The sequence below is a fragment of the Daphnia pulicaria genome, chromosome 1 (assembly GCF_021234035.1).
Source record: "Daphnia pulicaria isolate SC F1-1A chromosome 1, SC_F0-13Bv2, whole genome shotgun sequence".
Classification (NCBI taxonomy): Eukaryota; Metazoa; Arthropoda; class Branchiopoda; order Diplostraca; family Daphniidae; genus Daphnia; species Daphnia pulicaria.
In genome coordinates, this window is record NC_060913.1 from 14,191,394 (window position 1) to 14,210,040 (window position 18,647).

The 18,647-nt window shown below is 46.1% G+C and overlaps 1 protein-coding gene across 3 annotated transcripts in view; it reads left to right on the top strand.

The window, feature by feature from the left end:
* The first annotated feature begins 967 nt into the window (after positions 1–967).
* LOC124330662 (ankyrin-2-like) overlaps positions 968–18,647 on the top strand; it is a 42,504-nt gene continuing 24,824 nt past the window's right edge. For 2 of the 3 annotated variants that reach the window (XM_046788735.1, XM_046788736.1), the window contains exons 1-12: positions 968–1,831; positions 12,468–12,569; positions 13,819–13,951; positions 14,213–14,532; positions 14,664–14,792; positions 14,893–15,387; positions 15,456–15,653; positions 15,734–16,030; positions 16,136–16,276; positions 16,382–16,636; positions 16,738–17,239; positions 17,387–17,486. In XM_046788735.1, the coding sequence (XP_046644691.1) occupies positions 1,670–1,831; positions 12,468–12,569; positions 13,819–13,951; positions 14,213–14,532; positions 14,664–14,792; positions 14,893–15,387; positions 15,456–15,653; positions 15,734–16,030; positions 16,136–16,276; positions 16,382–16,636; positions 16,738–17,239; positions 17,387–17,486 (2,834 nt within the window). In that variant the 5' untranslated portion in view covers positions 968–1,669. Of the gene's footprint in view, positions 1,832–12,467; positions 12,570–13,818; positions 13,952–14,212; positions 14,533–14,663; positions 14,793–14,892; positions 15,388–15,455; positions 15,654–15,733; positions 16,031–16,135; positions 16,277–16,381; positions 16,637–16,737; positions 17,240–17,386; positions 17,487–18,398; positions 18,468–18,647 lie in introns of all 3 variants that reach the window. The other variant, XM_046788734.1, reaches the window with a different exon arrangement.

Consider the following 18,647-nt stretch of genomic DNA (forward strand, 5'->3'; position numbering starts at 1 on the left):
CAATGACCTAAAAAAAGAAGATGCTTAAAGAAAAAAAAACCGGTATAGAAGAAAACGGATGACGTCACGACACGATACATGGAAACCCGCAATAATGGAAGGCGCGGACGCGTGTGGGCGCACCTAAGCTCGCCATATTCCCTCACATCAAGGACGTTTTACGTTGCATGCACGCCACAAACAGACACAAACTAATCGAAAAAAAAAGAAAAAAAAAGTTGAAAGAAAGAGAAAACACTTTCCTTGATGTTGGAACACGTTCCAGGCGCATCTACTCACGGGTGTGTTATTCCTCATTGAATCGCCCCTTTCTCTTCCTTCCAGATTATTATTATTATTTTTTTTGATTGCCGACGCCAAAAAAGTGTGACTCATTTGCAATTACGATTTAATAATTCTTATTAAATCAAAAATAAAAACAACACGACCAGCTGTGTTAAAAAAAAAAATTAAATTGGACACCGAAGAATGGCTGGACATCACGTACGAAAAACCCGCTTTGAGAAATCCGGATCTTTCCATGGCCGATGACGACATTTATGTACGAATACCTCTACACACTAATTTTTCATATTCAACATCCTTTTGGCTATTTTGTATTTTTTTTTCTCTTTTCTCTTTTAAAAGGAATAGTTTATTCTTTTTATTTTGTTGTAAAGAATAGCCGAAAATCCAAATTTGGACTTAAAACTAAGCCAGCCGCTAGATGTCGGCGTGGTTGTGGAAAAGCCGAAACAAGATATTCATTCCCTAAGACACATCCAAGTGTCAATAATGAACGTAATGAAGCGTGATTTTAAAAGCCGATTTACTGTGAAATGCCGTATTTTTTTATTTGTCGGAATCGACGCGGAAATTCCGGTCGAATGAATCCGACAGGTGGTTTTTCCACCGTTCATTTTTCGAACGCTAGATGGCGAGCCGTTCGACTGTGACGAGTATTGCCTTTAAAAAGCCTTCAACAGCCCTTAGGTCAGATCAGATCGAGTGCCACTCTCGTTAGTGCAGGGAGTAAAATAACACACGACCAAGACAACCACGGACACCAAGTGAAACAAGTTGAAGCCTCTCGAATTCGAGTTTCTGCACGTTTTTTCAATAGTTGTCGGTCATCAAATACCTTTGGTTCTCGTGGGGCCAAACGTCCACATTAAACGAAAGAAAAATGGCCGTCGTGTAGTTTTTCCCTCCGTTATTGACGACTCGAAAGAAAAGTGTTGTCTGCATGCAGCAACATCTGTGTTTTGTGTGTGTGTGTGTCTGTGCATGAGTGTGTACCTTTCTCCAACGATCGGATCTCCCTCTTTTTTCTTTTTATATTTATTTTCCTGGTCGATTCTGGAAAGTGAACGGTGCGGCCCCGGCATAAAATCAGAAAATTCAGCATTCCAAACACGGCGTCCTCATCTCTGCTGCTGCTATAGGGGAGAGGTAAAAACCTTGGGGGTTGTGTCCGAAAAAATCGAAACGGGACACACACAAAAAAGTACAGCCCATCTTTATTGTTGCTGTACACAGGCGAATTCCAGCACAAGAAAGAGATAAAAAGGGAATGTGATCATCGCCCCCTGGCGAAAACGACTCATTTCTTCTTCTTTTGGCTATATCCGAGTGAGAAATTTGAACGCACCGAATATTGCACCTGGCTTTGTGTGTTTCGTTCACACCAATGGCTAACGAGAGTGAACAAGTCGAAGGTGGCGAACCGGTGGCTACTGCCAAGACGTTGTTAACAACAACAACGGCCGCCACAATCAACGGCAACGGCAGCCAAGAGCCTTCGCCAACTCTGCAAGTGCCTTCCATCATTCCCAGCATCAAAATAACAAAGGTGAATATAAATTATTCCGACACACGTGACGTCACTTTGTTATTCATCCCCCCCCCCCTGTCCTCTGTTGTCCGAGCAACAACAACAACAGCCAAAAAGACAAAACGACAAAACGAGAAATGCGCGTGAGAGTTGAAACTGAGCCAAGGAAAAAAAAAAAATGAATAATACTTTTTAAGGAGCTTGTGTAACCAAAGCACGAAGGTGCACTGGTGTGAGAAGAAGAAGAAGAATGAACCCCGACACGACCAACAATCCTATTGATGAAATCTCATCTTTTTTCACGTTCATTTTTTTAATTTAAATTTTCTTTCACGAGATTTTAAATATTTTTGACTTTTCTTCGTTTTTTTTGGCTCATTCGTCCAATTTCGGTTGTGAATCCCGCGCTTTTATGGGTCCCCCCCAAACTCTCTCTCTTTTTCTAGAATCACCTGTTCTTGTGCGTACACTTCCGCTGGCCTTCCGGCACAATTTTGTTTTCGGGAAGGGGGGGAGTTAGGTAAAGTTGTTTAGAAGATGGCCGCGTGTCCCGTAAGTAGTAAAAAGGGAAAGGAAGCGTGACATTCGTGTAAAGAAAAGAATAGATATACACACAACAACTGTAGATATAGAGAGACAGTAGACACATTACAACAAAAACCGGAACGGCTGCCATTTTCACTGGCCCTTTACCCACAGCGTGTTGCTGTTGTTGGTTGTTGTGTGTGTGTTCCAATTCCAGGGGCGCCTCCGACGATCCTTTCCGGTTGTTGCTCCGACTCCGCCCCGTGATACTCTATAACCACCAACCACCCCACCCCTCTTACCCCTGGCTTCTTGATGGTGAAAGACTTTGGTCGTGTGAAAAGCCAAGACATCTTCTTCTCTTTTTATTTTTCCTACTTGCTATAAGGACGCGCCAGACGGCCAAGATTCGCCCTATTGTTTTCGGGAAAAGGCCTCCATTTCCTGACTGGACAATAAATTGAAAAAAAAAAGGAGAAGGTTTTTCTTTCTTCTTTTATCATTGTCGTTCGGACAAATTTATAGAGAACATAGAAAAGAACTTTCCCCTCCGGAAATCTCCCAAGTTTTTTCGCTTGTTTATTCAATCTAAAAAGGTTTCTCAACCCCCCCATCCCCCCCCCCCCCCTTGTTGTTGTTGTTGACACGATGGATCTTCTAAGACTTTTGAAAAAGAAGAAGAAGAGGGCGGAGAAATTTGAGAAGTTTATGCCGGTCTGTCATCACTTGTAATAATTCACTGGCATTTGAAGAGTTTGACTACCTATTTAACATGGTTATATAGTGAGAGAGAGAGACTGTGGTGGAGAGTGGCACTGCCAGCCGCCGTCTCGTTAAATTCCATGTCTCTCCCCTCCTCTTTCGGGAGAAAAGAAAAATGACGTGATACATTTCCTTGAGGCCATTTTTTTCGTTCGGTTCGTTCGCTCATCAAGAGATGGATTCGAGAGGCTTTTAACGATTCACTTCCTCCTTCGTCTGTTTTTTTCTTCTTTTTTTTTCTTCGGTGACCGACAGGTCATTCACGAAGGTCGTGCCATTTGCCAGTGAATCCCGATCCCCTTATGACATGTCATTAAATTTGACCTCCGCATCGGCTGACTGCGTGTGCGGTAACTGGTTGAACTCGATTCTTCTCAATTTCGTGAACTTTTCTCGACGAAAACACAAAAAAAGGAGAACGACTTCACCAGTTTTGAGACATCAGTTCAGAGATTGGTGTTGTTGCTGTGAAACGGTAGACAACAACAGACCTTTAAGGTTCTAAACGGCCGAAGGGGGGGAGGTTCATCGACACGTCACGAACGAGAGGCTCCCATTTCCATTTTTTCGGTTTAAGGAAGAAGGACAAAATAAAAAGCAGTAGCGCCTCCTAGCCACTTGAAAACGATTACAAACATCTTCCACAAACCCCCCGTTGTTTTTATGAGCGTTGGGTTTCAGATCCTACCGCTAGATGGCTGAAAAGAGCGCCAGTTTACGAAAATAAAAAGAAGAAGAAAATGAAAAAGAAATTGAGCGAAAAGGGACGAAAATAGAATTTGTTGGCAGAACTGAACGTCGGCATCCGAACTGGACCGAGTCGTCTGATTCGTGATTCGACAAAAGAAGCTGCCAGCCTCTATACCTTGCTTGCATGCAGTCATGTCCATTCCATTTGCTTAATAGTTCGTGAACGGCTCGTTTAATTTTACCCGACAAGAAAAACAAAATGCGGGGGAGCAGCGGGTGGGAATGAAGGAAACGTTCCCGAATGTCTAAACTTTCAAGGTTCGACAGAAACAGCAGGTCTCCGTTCACTATGCGATGACAGCTATTTACGACGTGTCTCTCGATGATGATGAGTTGTCCCCTTTCACGTCGTTAAAAGGATCTCCCGAACCACGTGATCCATCATGTTTTCCTTTCCCGCCTTGATTGAGAATTTGAAAAAAACAAAACAAAAAAGTTGGAAAGCAAATACGCGCAAATGGCGAATTGGGCGGTCCGCCGCTTCTCGTTGGCCATGTTGCCCGCAAACACAGCTGTTGTTGTCGTCGCCGTGTGTGCTCACGAGTAGAACGGACTTGTCTCTAAATTTAGGATTTCCTGATGAATCGTTCTGACTGCTAATGTATGCCTTTTACCATTGATGTGTGTACACTGTGTGTATAGATTTTCCTTCTTCTTCTTCACCGCCACAAGTCGACCCCAATTTCGTGCTATTATTTATAAATCTGTCTGTGTGTGTGTACGTGTGAGGCTGAGAGTTGCTCCTCGGTTGGGATATTTTGGCGCTGTCCAACTCGTTCGCCGCTTTTATTCTTTTCAAAGCCCTCACTATCTTTTCCTTTTTTTTTCTTCTCTCCTCTTTTCACTGTATGTTTTCACTCGCCTCTTCTCTAGAGATGGATCGGAACATCCGCCCCTCCGCCGCCGTCACTTTACGTCCTTGGCCGTCGTTGGCTCCTAGACCCGACGTCTCAGTAGATGTCGAGCCATCGTAGTAGCGAGTAGTGTGCGAAAAAAATTTTATTTCTTAAAAAGCGTTTTAATTTTCCCTGGTGGTTTTTTCGAATTTTCGCGCGACACCTTCAAGAAGAAGAAAAAATTTTCAATCTAAAAGTGGGGAGGGGAAATAATCTTCGAGGAATTGAATTTGATCTCTGGGTGTTTTGTTTCATACTTATTTGTTATTTTTTCGTCGTGAAAGAAAAAGTATCGGTAACATCATCTTTTCCGGCCCTATCGATATTATTATTGCACAAGTGTGTAATCTCATCCCTTTCACCCCCCACCACCACTAGTCAACTCAAAATAGAGGATGGGTCGGTCATCACCGAGAGCCGTCCCCGAGAATTCCCGCGTGAGTCTTTCGTTTCTTTTCTCCTGGAAATCGTAGAGTCAAAATGTTACATAACTTGTCGTCTTCAGTGTTGTTCTAAGTGCTAAAGGTTCTAAAAAGCAAAAAATTGTTTTGTAAACAACACCACACATACTAAACAAGAGAAGAACCACCTTTCGCTATGTTTCATCAAAATTTACCAGAAGGAGAAAAGTTGTTAGAATGTTTTTATTAATTTTTTAAATTTCGTGTCGGCTGATATTTTTAGACCCAAGGACGTGAGTGGCGTCCACTCTGCGGCCGACTGGGCCTCTCCGCAAAAATTCCGTCGATAGACAAACATGTGAGGCGTCAAGGATCTTCTATCTTTGATGCTGTAGGGGTCGACGAAGGACTTTTGCGGCCCCCCCCCCTACAGTATACCCTTTTTTAAAAAAGAAAATCCCGCGTGAACTCTGTTGCCTTGGGAGGTTATCTTCCTGTTTCTTCTTATCGACTAAACGGAGGATGACTGAACGACGTTCAAATGCCGAGACCATCTGAGACGACTCTATTAATATGACCCTTTTTTTTGTTGGGTTGGTATTCCGGTCGTGACGAACGCCGAGTCGCTTCCTTTTTGGCAGTTTCGTTCAGTCCAAGTTGCTAGCAGATGAAAGGGGTCACGCACTTGCGACTTTTCACAAGACGGTCTTCTCTCCCCGCGTGTAGAGAATTGTATTTTCGTCTGGTTCTTTTATTTTTATTATTATTTTTCCGCTACTCGCTATATGCATTGACATGTTTCCCCCCTCCCGTGTAACCAACCGGAATTTTTTTCTTTTTTCTCTCTCTCTCTCTCTCTGCATCCACGCCAGGAATGTGTTGGCGTCATTATCCAACAATGTGCTCGGCAGGTTCTTACACCGCCTCTCCCGCAGACGTCTGGCGTGCAAGTCGGGGGAAAAGAAAAGGTCGAAAGGCCGGAAAACAATCATCGACACTGTTAAAAGAGTCGAGTCTTTAGAACGTACATAAGTAGGCTGAATGGGTTGACATTGTTGTTATTCCGGATGACGTCACTATTGGCTAGCCGCGACCGGAAGAGAGGGAGGGGAGGGGAGGAAGGAAGGAAGACGTCGAACGATTTCGAACATTTCTCGGCTGTTTGGAGCGTCGATAGGCACCTAGGGAGAGGGGGGGAGCTAGGGTTAGACCCCCCCCCCCCCCCCCCCCTCGGGGTGGGTCTTAAAAAAAGACGAGACACACACACGAACTCTGAAACCTTTTGGCGTGTCGAGAAAATTCAAAGTGTTTGTTGTTTCAGTCTCCCTTCGTGTGTGTGTTTGTTTGTTATTCTTGTTTGCCCTACCAACTATTGATATTTGGAGCTAGCTAATTCTAGGCTGATGCCTAGAAGCGAGAATGATTGATGACTAATGTCTCTCTTTTTTTTTTGTTTCTATTTTTGTTTTTTTCTGACAGGTGAGTGCCACACGAATTAGCTGTTGGAAGCGGCAGGTATTTGACTCCCAGCCGCCGATTGGTGGTCTTCCGCATGGATCCGCATTGCGTCCGCTTTGAAAAATAGCCAGACATCCATTTTCTTATCGCATAAGTTTATTTTTTTAAAAATAAGACATTCTCTTAGTTAGTTAACCACGCCCTAGAACAACACAGCAACAACACCAAAAAGGTAAAACAAAACAAAACATTGGAAATTGAGGATGGATTTTCAAAATCCCTCTGTAGATGGCGTTTGTCCTCTTTTTATAAGAGAGAAGCGGGACTAGAGAATCCCGCCGGTCCTCCCGACTTTCAATGGCGCGTGTAGACACTGCTGGGCCGTATATGTCTGGGTATTTGCACAACGAAAAAATAGCTTTGGGGGGAACAAAAAAAAGAAAAGGAAAGATCGTGTCATCCTGTGTAACATAATAGACTCTATCCACCTCTCGCGTCCAACTGGACAGAAAAGGGAAACATTCATATGAGACACACTCACGAGTCACAGCTCTCGACTACTTCCAAATTGGATTGGACTCTCCCCAAACGTCTAATCCAATTCTGACGTGATGGAATGTCTTTTTTATTATTATTCTATTCCACTTGTATTCCTTTTTCGCTTAACGCCGAGCCTTTCTGCCTTCTTTTTCGGGCTTTTTCATATCGGACGAATTAGTGGGAACAAACGTCGACACGCTCTGCGATTGCAACTTAATCCGCTAAAAGATTTGCCGTTTTCACTCCGTTGGCAATTTAAAACAAAAAAAGGAAAATCTCGAATAACAAATTTGATGTCGATGACGGATGTTCCATAAAATGGGTCGGACGGGAATCCCGCTGCCGGCACGGCTGTTATTGTCGCGATTCACATCCGACCAGGATTGCGTCACTTTTTTATTTGTTGATTATATGAGTCGCTTGGGTGGAGGTCCCATCCGTCAGCCATCCATCATGATGATATGGTCGAAAAAATATTTTTCTTGTTTTCTCTTTTCTCTTTTTGGGTTTTTTTTGTCATGTCAAATGATTTGACTACGCAACGGTCACCGGGTAGGAGGTCTCACGATTGTGTTCCAGGTGTTGCGGCCCAGTTGTTGGTTTTTAACACGACACGACAAGTCGAGAGGGGCGATTTTTCTACTTCTTTCTTTTGTGCCTGGTGATTTTTCTCTTTTTTTGGCACTGGCCGTTGCGTGCAGACGCGTCAGTTTGGAATGAAGTCGCACGGTCTTGCCAAAAAGACCGGCGATATTTGGTAGACCAGTGCCGTCTGCGGGGCACCGGTGTCGCCCTCTACCAGACACACACCGAGGATAGGCTACGCTAAATATAAACCGTCCGCCAACGGCTGGAACACACGTACACTCACACAGAGATTCACTGCCGTGTGTCTGTGTGTGTGTGTGTGTGTTCTCCATCTGGTCCCGTCATACCGACACACAGCGCGGCCGGTTTTTTGGGGGTCTTGGCCGGAACTCCTCTAGCTCCTCTTTCTCTCTCAGATGTTCGATTGCTCTCCGCTTGTGCGGAACTATTATGGCGTGGTGTGAAATCTGATTCAGAGTATCTTAGCGGCAACAAAAAGTGTGTGTATCGGATAGCAAAATATCAAAAATTTTGAAAAAAGAAGAGCGCGAAAATTCAAACACAAATTTTGGGTTCAAGTGTGAAGTGGAAATTGTGTGGCCTTTGTGTGTTTTAGTGTGTTGATTGAGTGTATCCCCGGTTCGGGGTGTTCAAAAGAAAAATCTCCTTTTTAATTTCCTAACGGATGACATGAATCAAACCTTTTACGACCATGTTTAAGAAATTCGCATCCATCTCTAGTCTGGGGGTAAGTTTTTTCCATTTGATTCCCTAATCCTCCCACCTGATCGAATGTGAGGATTAAACTACTACAGGCGCGAAAATCAGATTTTTGTAAAATTGATTCTAAATTGATTGCCGGATGAAGGTTAAACAGTCCCCGGATGGCGATGATTATAGGCTCTGCCTCCTCCTCCCAACCCAAAAATTCAATGCGGATGTGATTTGCAAAGGAAGGAAAAGAAAAAAAAAAAACAAACAACAAAAATAAATTTGCATTTCCTTTTTTCATCCGCCTCCCCATAACTCTTGTTTTTCTTTCGTCTGTTATTCTTTGAGGATTAAAAGAAAGAAAGTGACGAAATCTCTCTCGTCAGCTTCTTTCTTGTGCCGTCCATCCGGATGTAATTTAAATACTCCCACGTCTCCCCCCCCCCCCCACCCTATTTCACGTCCTTGCGTAACTCATAACTCAACACCCGCCCAGGCCTTGCGAGAGTGTACCGAGACTCTCCAGTTAGTAGTATCAGTAGTACACTGGCGGCGGGTATAAATAAATACAGTTAATATTAGTACAGTGGTAGAGAGAAAGAGAAAGTAGAGAGACTTTGGTATTTTTTCCCATTTGAAGGATTTTTCGCTCTCCTCGGTGACTGAATGAGGAGATTTTTTTACGGCGGAGCTGAGAGACAGCGGGTACCGGGTAGATTTGGTCTAAAATTAGATCCATCCGCCCCAGTAACGCACAGCAGCAGGCCCGTCTTCTTCCTCTTCTCCTCCTCCGGTTTCCTCTTGTCTCCCATCCGGCGCGCCATATGCCCGCGCGAGCGCACAACACACACGCGCGCGCGCTCCCCTGGCCCAGCCCGGCCTGGCGCTGGCCTGCTCGCCCTCGCTTCCCTTTTGCCCGAAAAACTTTTCTGCCCGTTATTTTTTTCCTCACTGCAACTGCCCAGCGCAAACCCAACATGTTTACAACATGAGCCAACCATTTCGGAATTTTTCCCCCCTATGCTCAAAAATCAACTGGGAAATTTAAAAAAAAACGAAATTTTGTCTCGATTGTGTTTTGAGCGCGCGGGAAATTCGATTCGGTTGAATGAACCGAAAAATGTGTTCGCGCTCAATGTGTGTGTTCCGTCATTTGTGTGTTTGGCTTGTTCGGCCGTCCGCTTGGCTGAGTATTTTCAGTGGGGGGGTTTATTTTATCTCGTCGACATGTCCATCAACGTGTCGGAGTAGTTGTGTCTTTTTTAAATATGCACCCCCCCCCCCTCCCTCCAGCTGTAGGAGGGCCCAGTAGGTGGAGTCGCTGTGACATTCACATCACAAGAGACATTTTCGAATTACGTCATAGGTGGACCAGTTTTTTCTTTCTTTCTTTTCGGTGAATGGAAGAACAGATGGTTGCCCTGTACGACCGGCACCTGTCAAATTGTTTCGTTTTGTTTTATTTTTCAAAGGAAGAAAGATAAACGGCCAAGGTAAAATGAGGAAATGCTTTGGATGGAAAATTGAATTCGCCGATTGTATTTGCGTACGCGAAATTCCGCTGGGCTGATCGGATTGAGCAGGAAAAAAACAAAAAAAGGCGGAACGGAAGGGGACAAAGGAGGTGGGCCCAATTGACAATCAGTTCATCCGGAATCAATTGGTCGCTATCCGGAAGCGCCGGGGCATACACATAGAAAAGAAAGTCTCTGGCCGAGATGGAAATGCAAAAGTAGGAAGGGAGTGGGGGGGATATAACATCATCATAATCGATATTGACGTTAGTTTTAAAGGCCTCCGCAAGAGCGGAGGAGAATGGTTGACTGGGCCGGAATTATTTATCCGCTTTCTCTTTCTTTTTCCTCCTTTGCTGGCTAGAGAAAATGGCACTTGATTATCGATCGACCTGATCCCGTGCTCACACTACACTAGACACACAAGCAGAAGGAGGAGGAGTGGGCTGGAAGGGAGGGGGGTTAGCAGTGTGGGGTTGCTTTTTCTCTTGGGGGTATCAGGGAGGCTTTAAAGCTCGTTGGGCCAGCGTTGCCTTTTAACAATGACGTATGCGCCAGTGTGTGTGAGTGAGTGGGTCCTCCCCAGTATGTGTGCCGAAGCGAACCCATCGGCGCCGGCGCCGTGTTTATCCGCCCAGCACAGAGAGAGAGAGAAGGAGGAGGAAGAAGAAGGAGAAGGAGAAAAAAGGGGATTGTCATTTCCCTTATTCCGACTTGATGTTCAACACACACGGACACACGGAACACTGACGAACAGTTCACGTTCCAGCGTCTCTCTCCGATCCTTTTTTTTGTTTGAAAATTAAAATAACAAAAAGAGAAAAGAAAAGAAATTTGCGCCAAAGTCTCGAAAATTCCCAGTGATTTTGCATTCGCCCAGTTGTGTCAGTTAGTGTAGAGTGCGTGTGTGTGTGTGTGTGTGCGTGGGCGGTTCAAAATAATGCCCGTCTAGAAGGAAGAAGAAGGAAATCAAGAAGAAACAACCGGGAGGATCTCTCTCGCCTTTTTTTTTTGTTTTCGTTTTGGTTTTGTTATCCGATCAAAACAAAACGTCAACATCTTAATACATTTCAACTATCTCTATTTCCAAAACATAAAAGATGGTCACGGAAAACAGTTCATCCGGTGCCGGAATGGTAAGTCCAAAGTTGGATCAGGGTGGACAGACACAGACCCATTATGTTGTTTTAACTTTTGGGATTCCGATTATCATCTTTTTGAATAATTTGGCGCATAAAGTTGCATCCGCTTTTCTGGGCGTCGATTTTTTTGTTTCGGTACGAAGTTTTTTGGCGTATCCGCGTATGTGCATGGTTAAAGAGGAGTCGGTGGGGCGCTGGCGGAGGAAGCGGCGGCGGCGGGCTGCGGCGGCGCGCCGGTCGATACTCTTGCCTTTCAAGAAGGGGTAGGGGAATGGCAGCGTCGCTAGGAGAGAGAGGATGAGTCACGTGATTCCACCCCACCCAAAAATCCTCACTGGCGTAAACGCAAAAACGAGAAGAAAGTTGGTGGTGTTGGTAGGGAGCGGGGACATGTAACCAACAACCCAAACGTCATTGAATGGTGCCCAAATTTTGATTCTCCCCACTCCCAATTAAATTTCTTTTGAAATTTAAGTTGTTTGAAGATGACGCCGTTCATTCAAATGGGTCAAAAACACTCGAAATGGGCATGGGGGGGGGGATTGAAAAAATAGATAAGACAAGCTCCTGGCCATTGTCGGGTGTCATTTGAGACTTGATTGTATAATATCTCACACACTTCATCTTGTGTGTTGTGTGTGTTGAAGTTGAAGGTTTCCTGAAGAAGAGGGTGTTTATTGAATTGAAGGAATAATGAATGCGTGCCCAATTGTTTTTTGGAGGCCCTTATTATGTCTAGTTGTTGTTTGTGTGTGTGTGTGTGCACACACACATCTATAACGTACGTACTACACCACTACCGAAAAGTGTAGTAAGTTCGTATCCCCCTCTCTCCCCAGCCGGTTTCTCTTATGGTATTGATTTATTTCGGGGCTGGGAACCGTTTCGTGACACGAGGTCAGTTGCGACTAGTTTTACTACTACTACCGCCAACCACGTATATATATATATCTACTCGGGCTGATTGTAATCCACTTCTTCTTCTTAGCTCTTCCCTGTTGTTTTTTCGTTTTTTTTTCCTGCCCATTTTCTCACGAAAGCCCGTCTCTCTCCCCTCGATCCCTCATTATAATCCGTATTCCGCCAGTATGGATTTTCCCCTTTTGTTTTTTCTTTTTCCTTCTTCTCTTATCTTGGTAATCTCTGGGATGGATAGACGATGGTCCGTAATATATAGATATCCTGTTTTGTTTTTTATTTCTTTCCCAGGGCGGTAGAACAGAAAAAAGAAGAAGTTGTTTGGTTGTTGTTGTTGTTTTCGCTCTCTCTGTGTGTGTCTGTGTTGATCATGATTGGAGGGAGGCGAACAAACAACCGAAATAATTGATTTTTCTCTTTCTTTCTTTCTCTCTTATTTTATTTTCCAGTCGGACGCCAAGGCCGGTTTCCTACGCTCAGCACGCGACGGCCACCTGGACAAGGTTCTCGACCATTTGAAGAACAACACCGACATCAACACAAGCAACGCGGTAAATATTTCAAACTCAACTTTTTCTTTTTACCAAACTTTTTTGATTTTGTGTGTAGACTTCTCCCTCTCTCTTTGATGATAAAAAGCCAAACGTCAGGCCGTCGGTAAATTGAGGAAAAAGTTTGCGGAGACTTTTGATACGTTTGGTTGTTGGCTCATCTTCATGGTGGCAACAATAATGAAATTATATCAATCGATCCTCCAGCGGAGCGGAGCCCGGTCCTTCTCCTTTTTCTTTCATTCCATTGAGCCGACAGTACCTTTTGGAAGGGACGGAACTTTTGGGAGGGAAGACCCTTTAGCAGAGCGTCGGATAGAAGCGACGACACACGATCCGAATTGATAAAAGCTTGAGCTGGGAAGAAAGAACGAAAGAAAGAAAGAAAGAAAGAAACATTCTGTGGAAATGTCATCCACCGTTTTGCTTCAGCCATGCTGCTGTTGCTGCTCCTGCTGCTGGATCCTCTGTTTGTTTGCGATTGCCATCTTTCTCTCTCTCTCTCTAGCTCCTTTTCGGAGAGCTGTCATCGTCTTTTGTTGCCGGCCCGGTCCCTCCTGCTAGGGAGGGGGGGCAATCAATACTTGTCGTCGCCGCTGGGTGTAGCAAAAGCAACCCCCACCGTCTCCACATCCCTTCGTCGTTCTTCCAAAAGGCTCTTTGGCTGACTGCTGCCACCAGTTCGATTATAAATGAGTCGGAACGCATAGGGAAAAAGCGAGAGAGAGCGAGAGAGAGTCTAACTCAAAACGCCATGTTGGTTTTCCACCTACTTCCAGGAGGGGTTAGATATCTCCCCCCCCCCCCACTGTTCCCACCCTCTCGGCCGAACGCGTCACGCAACGACCGAGTGTGTATGATTTAGTTTCATCTAGATCAGATAGATAGATATACCGTTTCCTTAATCAGTGTTGGGGGGTAGTCTAATCCCCCCCTCCCTTCCCCCTGTTAAAAATACAAATCCAACCAGAAAAATCCCCCCGCAAAAACTGGGTGGGGCAAGGAATCCGAGACGGAATCGATTGGCGTTGCTCCGCCACCGTATCCAATGGCAATTGATTCGGTTGTCGTCTACATGGAACAAGTGGCCCTACCCTTTTATTCACCCCCACCGTATCCAACATCTATAACAATAAGGATATTTATAACAGAAATGTGTGTGTGTATTGATTTGACTTTTTGGGTATTTCTTCCCCCCTTCTTTTACGGTTTCTTGCCATCCGCCCATCGAAAAACGAAAAAATCCTAGAATGGATTGAATGCCCTACATCTGGCTTCCAAGGAAGGCCACGTTGACGTCGTGACGGAGCTGTTGAAACGCGGCGCCGCCGTCGATTCGGCCACCAAGAAAGGCAACACTGCCCTGCACATCGCATCGCTCGGTAAATATTGCTTCATCTTTTTTCCTTTCTTTTTTTTCTTTTGGTTGGTTTGAAGAGATGACGTCAGCCACTTGCCACTGACGCACCCAGAAAAAAATTAAAAATTCCACTCGAGTCGAAAATGATTCGGCAAAAAAGGATTTCTTGTTTGGTTTGTTAGGAGCCATCTGGCTCCTTGTCGACAGTTTGACACCCCGCACACAATTGCGGGTCTTTTAAAAATTATAAATGTAAACAAATGGACAAATTTGCAATTCACAGCCGGACAGGAGGAAGTGGTCAAGATCCTGGTGCTCCAGGGCGCTTCCGTCAACGTCCAGTCGCAGAATGGATTCACTCCGCTCTACATGGCGGCCCAGGAGAACCACGACGGAGTCGTCCGCTTCTTGCTGGCCAACGGCGCCAACCAGAGTCTGGCCACAGAGGACGGATTCACTCCGCTCGCCGTGGCTCTGCAGCAGGGACACGACAAGGTCGTGTCCGTCCTCCTGGAAAACGACACGAGAGGCAAAGTTCGACTGCCGGCCCTGCACATTGCCGCTAAGAAAGACGATTGCAAAGCTGCCGCTCTTCTTCTCCAGGTATTCAAACATCATTTCCACCAGGTCCAGCTCCCCCTCCCCTTTGGGTTGTTGCACCTGCCCGTCATTAATGATGAAAACCCCTTTTTGTTATCGTTATTTTTATTTATATTTTGTTTTTGTAATTGTAGAGCGATCACAACCCTGACGTGACGTCCAAAAGTGGTTTCACCCCACTGCACATTGCGGCCCACTACGGAAATGAGAATATCGCCAGTTTACTGGTCCAAAAGGGCGCCGACGTCAACTTCCTGGCCAAGGTACTATAGGCTGGCGCGCGTCAATTTAATGTCCTGGATGATGATGAATCGTTTTGGAATATTTCATTTTATTTTCTTTCTTTCTTTTTCCTATAAAAAGCATCACATCACTCCGCTTCACGTGGCGGCCAAATGGGGTAAAGCCAATATGGCGGCTTTGCTGCTGGATCGGCACGCTCAGCTGGAGGCTAAGACTCGCGACGGACTGACGCCGCTCCACTGCGCCGCCCGTTCCGGCCACGAGACGGTGGTCGACCTGCTCCTGGAACGCGGGGCCCCCATCTCGAGCAAGACCAAGAACGGCCTGGCCCCGCTGCACATGGCGGCCCAGGGTGATCACGTTGACGCCGGACGGATCCTCCTCCATCACAAGGCTCCCGTCGACGAAGTCACCGTCGACTATCTGACGGCTCTCCATGTCGCCGCCCACTGCGGCCACGTCCGCGTCGCCAAACTGCTGCTGGACCGCAAGGCCGACCCCAACTCAAGGGCTCTCAACGGCTTCACTCCGCTCCACATCGCCTGCAAGAAGAACCGCATCAAAGTCATCGAGCTCCTCCTCAAACACGGCGCTTCCATCGAAGCCACGACGGAGGTAACAACAAATTTAAAAAAAAGATCCTGAAAAATCCTGAAATTAATTTTCCCCTTTTTTTATTCCAGTCGGGATTGACTCCGCTTCACGTGGCCAGCTTTATGGGCTGCATGAACATTGTCATCTACCTACTCCAACACGGCGCCAACGCCAATGCGCCCACGATGCGCGGAGAGGCGCCACTCCATTTGGCGGCCAGGGCCAATCAGACGGACATTGTCCGCATCCTGCTCCGCAATAACGCCCAAGTCGACGCCCGGGCAAGGGTAAAACAAAAAAAGAAAAATATTTTTATGGCCTGCCGGAAATTTGTGTCTAACTTTTCTTTTTAAAAAATGATGAACAGGAGCAGCAAACTCCGTTGCACATTGCGTCAAGGCTGGGCAACGTGGACATTGTCATGCTATTACTCCAGCACAGCGCCGACCTGGACGCCGTCACCAAAGACATGTACACGCCGCTGCACATTGCGGCAAAGGAGGGCCAGGATGAAGTGGCGGCCGTCCTGCTGGAGCACGGCGCCAACAACACGGCGGCCACCAAGCGCGGCTTCACACCTCTGCACTTGGCCGCCAAGTACGGCAACATCAAAGTGGCCCGGCTGCTCATCCAGAAGGATGCTCCGGTCGACGCCCAGGGCAAGGTACACACAATACAGTTCAGGAAGACAAAAGATTTTCTCCTTACATCGATCCTGGTGGATTCTCAATTCTCTTTTTATTATTTGCCTTTGTGGTATTGCCAATAGAATGGCGTGACACCGCTGCACGTCGCCAGTCACTACGATCACCAGAGCGTGGCTCTGCTCCTGCTGGACAAAGGTGCCTCGCCTCACGCCGCCGCCAAGAATGGATACACTCCGCTGCACATCGCCGCAAAGAAGAACCAAGTCAGTTGGAGTCTAAGACAAATCTTTGATTTGTTTCTCTCTCTCTTCTTATCCTGTTCCATCCGCAGGGATTTCTAACCGCCTTCACCTTTTGTTTGTGCACAGATGGACATTGCAACGACACTGCTGGAGTATGGCGCCCAGACGAACGCCGAGTCCAAGGCCGGTTTCACGCCGCTCCACCTCAGCGCCCAGGAGGGACACACGGACATGTCGACGCTCCTGATGGAACACCAAGCCGAGCCCAACTACGAGGCCAAGAACGGACTGACGCCATTGCATCTCTGTGCCCAGGAGGACCGCGTCAACGTGGCCGCCATTTTGGTCAAGAACAATGCGGAAATCAACGCCCAGACGAAGGTGAAAACCAAAAAAAGAAAATTCTCTAAATGTTTTGTGATTTGACGACTCATTGATTCTAATCGCGGTCCTTTGATTGATTTCAATTTGCGTTAACGCAGAGTGGCTACACCCCACTGCACGTGGCTTGCCATTTTGGCCAGATGAACATGGTCCGCTTCCTGCTTGGCCACCAGAGCCAGATAGACGCCGTCACGAGCCAAGGCTACACGCCGATGCACCAGGCTGCCCAGCAAGGCCACCCCATGATTGTCAATCTCCTGCTGGAGAGCGGAGCCACGCCGAACGCGGTCACCAGTCAGGGGCAGACGGCCCTGTCGATCGCTCAGAAGCTGGGCTACATCACGGTCATCGAGACGCTGAAGGTGGTGACGGAGACGACGATTACGACAACGACGACGACCATCATCGAGGAGAAGTACCGGGTCCAGGCGCCGGAGACGATGCAGGAGACGTTCATGTCCGACTCGGAGGACGAAGGAGGCGAGGACGGCGTCCTGGGAGACCATTCGTACCGATACCTGACGGTCGACGAGATGAAATCACTGGGCGACGACTCGATGCCCATGGACGGAATGGGCGACGAGCGCCGAAATTCTGGCGGTAAATTTAAATCAAACAAAAAAAATTTGAATTTCATTTTTGTTTTGTTTTTCGAATCCCCCACGGATGTCTGGGACGGAAGTTGTCAAATTGAGCTCAACCGTTCGATCTTGATGTAACCAAAATATTATTTTTTTATTTTTCCAGTTGAGGAATCCATTCTGGCGGCCAAAGAAGGATACGCCCAGTTCAGCGGTAATTACGCACCGGATAACGTCGATCTGGCGCGCCAGCCCGTCAGCATCGGGTAAGATGTTTTTCTTTTCTTTCATATTTTCACTGAGTTTTTTTTTTTATTTTAAATCTTAGTAAGTGGATAGATCATTTATTTTTAAACCCACCATTTTGTCAAATAATATTAAGCGCATGTGAGAGTCGACACCCCTTCAAAAAGAAATAGCTGGGAACCCTCCCAAACAAAAACAAAAAAACGGTCCCGGTCCGTAATTAAAGTCTTTCATTGAAAGACAACCAATTCTAGTTGATGACAATTTAGGAAAAAGTTAACGAGAAACTTAGATGGATGACTCGGAAATGTACATTTCCTCGGGATTTCTTCTTCTTCTTCTATTTTTGGGTGCCACCTCTTTCTCCTCCCTTTTTTTTGGTCTTGTGTGTGTGTGTGCAGCCTGTGTCGAAACGGATAACAACGGGGGGACGGACATGTTCACTTACTTTTTTATTTGCACGGTTCTTATTTTTAAAAGGGCATGTCTGTGTTCGTCCAGCTGGGGGAAACGAAATTGTGGCTGTGTGTCTGTTATTTCCATTCCGCCTCTCTCTCTCTCTCTCATTTTCTATTACCGGAATATTTTTCTCGTGGTGGTGTAATATCGGCCCGCTGTGTCCTCACATTCTTTCCCATGTTCGGTTCGAAAGGGGTTGGAATTTTGAGGAGGAAACACTAGCGCCGATTGTTATTTTTGTTTTTGTTTGTTTTTTCATTCGTGTTGGGTGTGTGTGTGTGTGTGATGTTTGGTGCACTACGCAACTTGGAAAACTTGTTTTTTTGTTTTATTTTTATTTTCTAATTTTTCTAATTGGAGTTTTATTTTGCCCGGCCTGCACTGAATCCGCACTCAAATACCCCGCACCCGTTAAAACTCGTTTTCACCCCTCCTTAAACAAAACAAAAATCCAATCAACCCAAACTACCCAGCAATCCCAGCGTGCTAGACGACTCCCTGTGGTCATTGGCATCCAAGGGTACGGGAATGTGGCGTTCCAGGTTGGCATTATATCACAAATTGGTTTATTTGTTTTTGCGTTTGTTTTTTAATTGACTTCCCTCGACGTTGTGTTTGAAAACTAACCGTGCGCACGAGAAACTAACACGAGCGGAGTAGGGGTCGGGGGTAGGGGGATGGCATATAAATTAGACCCATCCCGCATTTGAATTGGCTTTTGG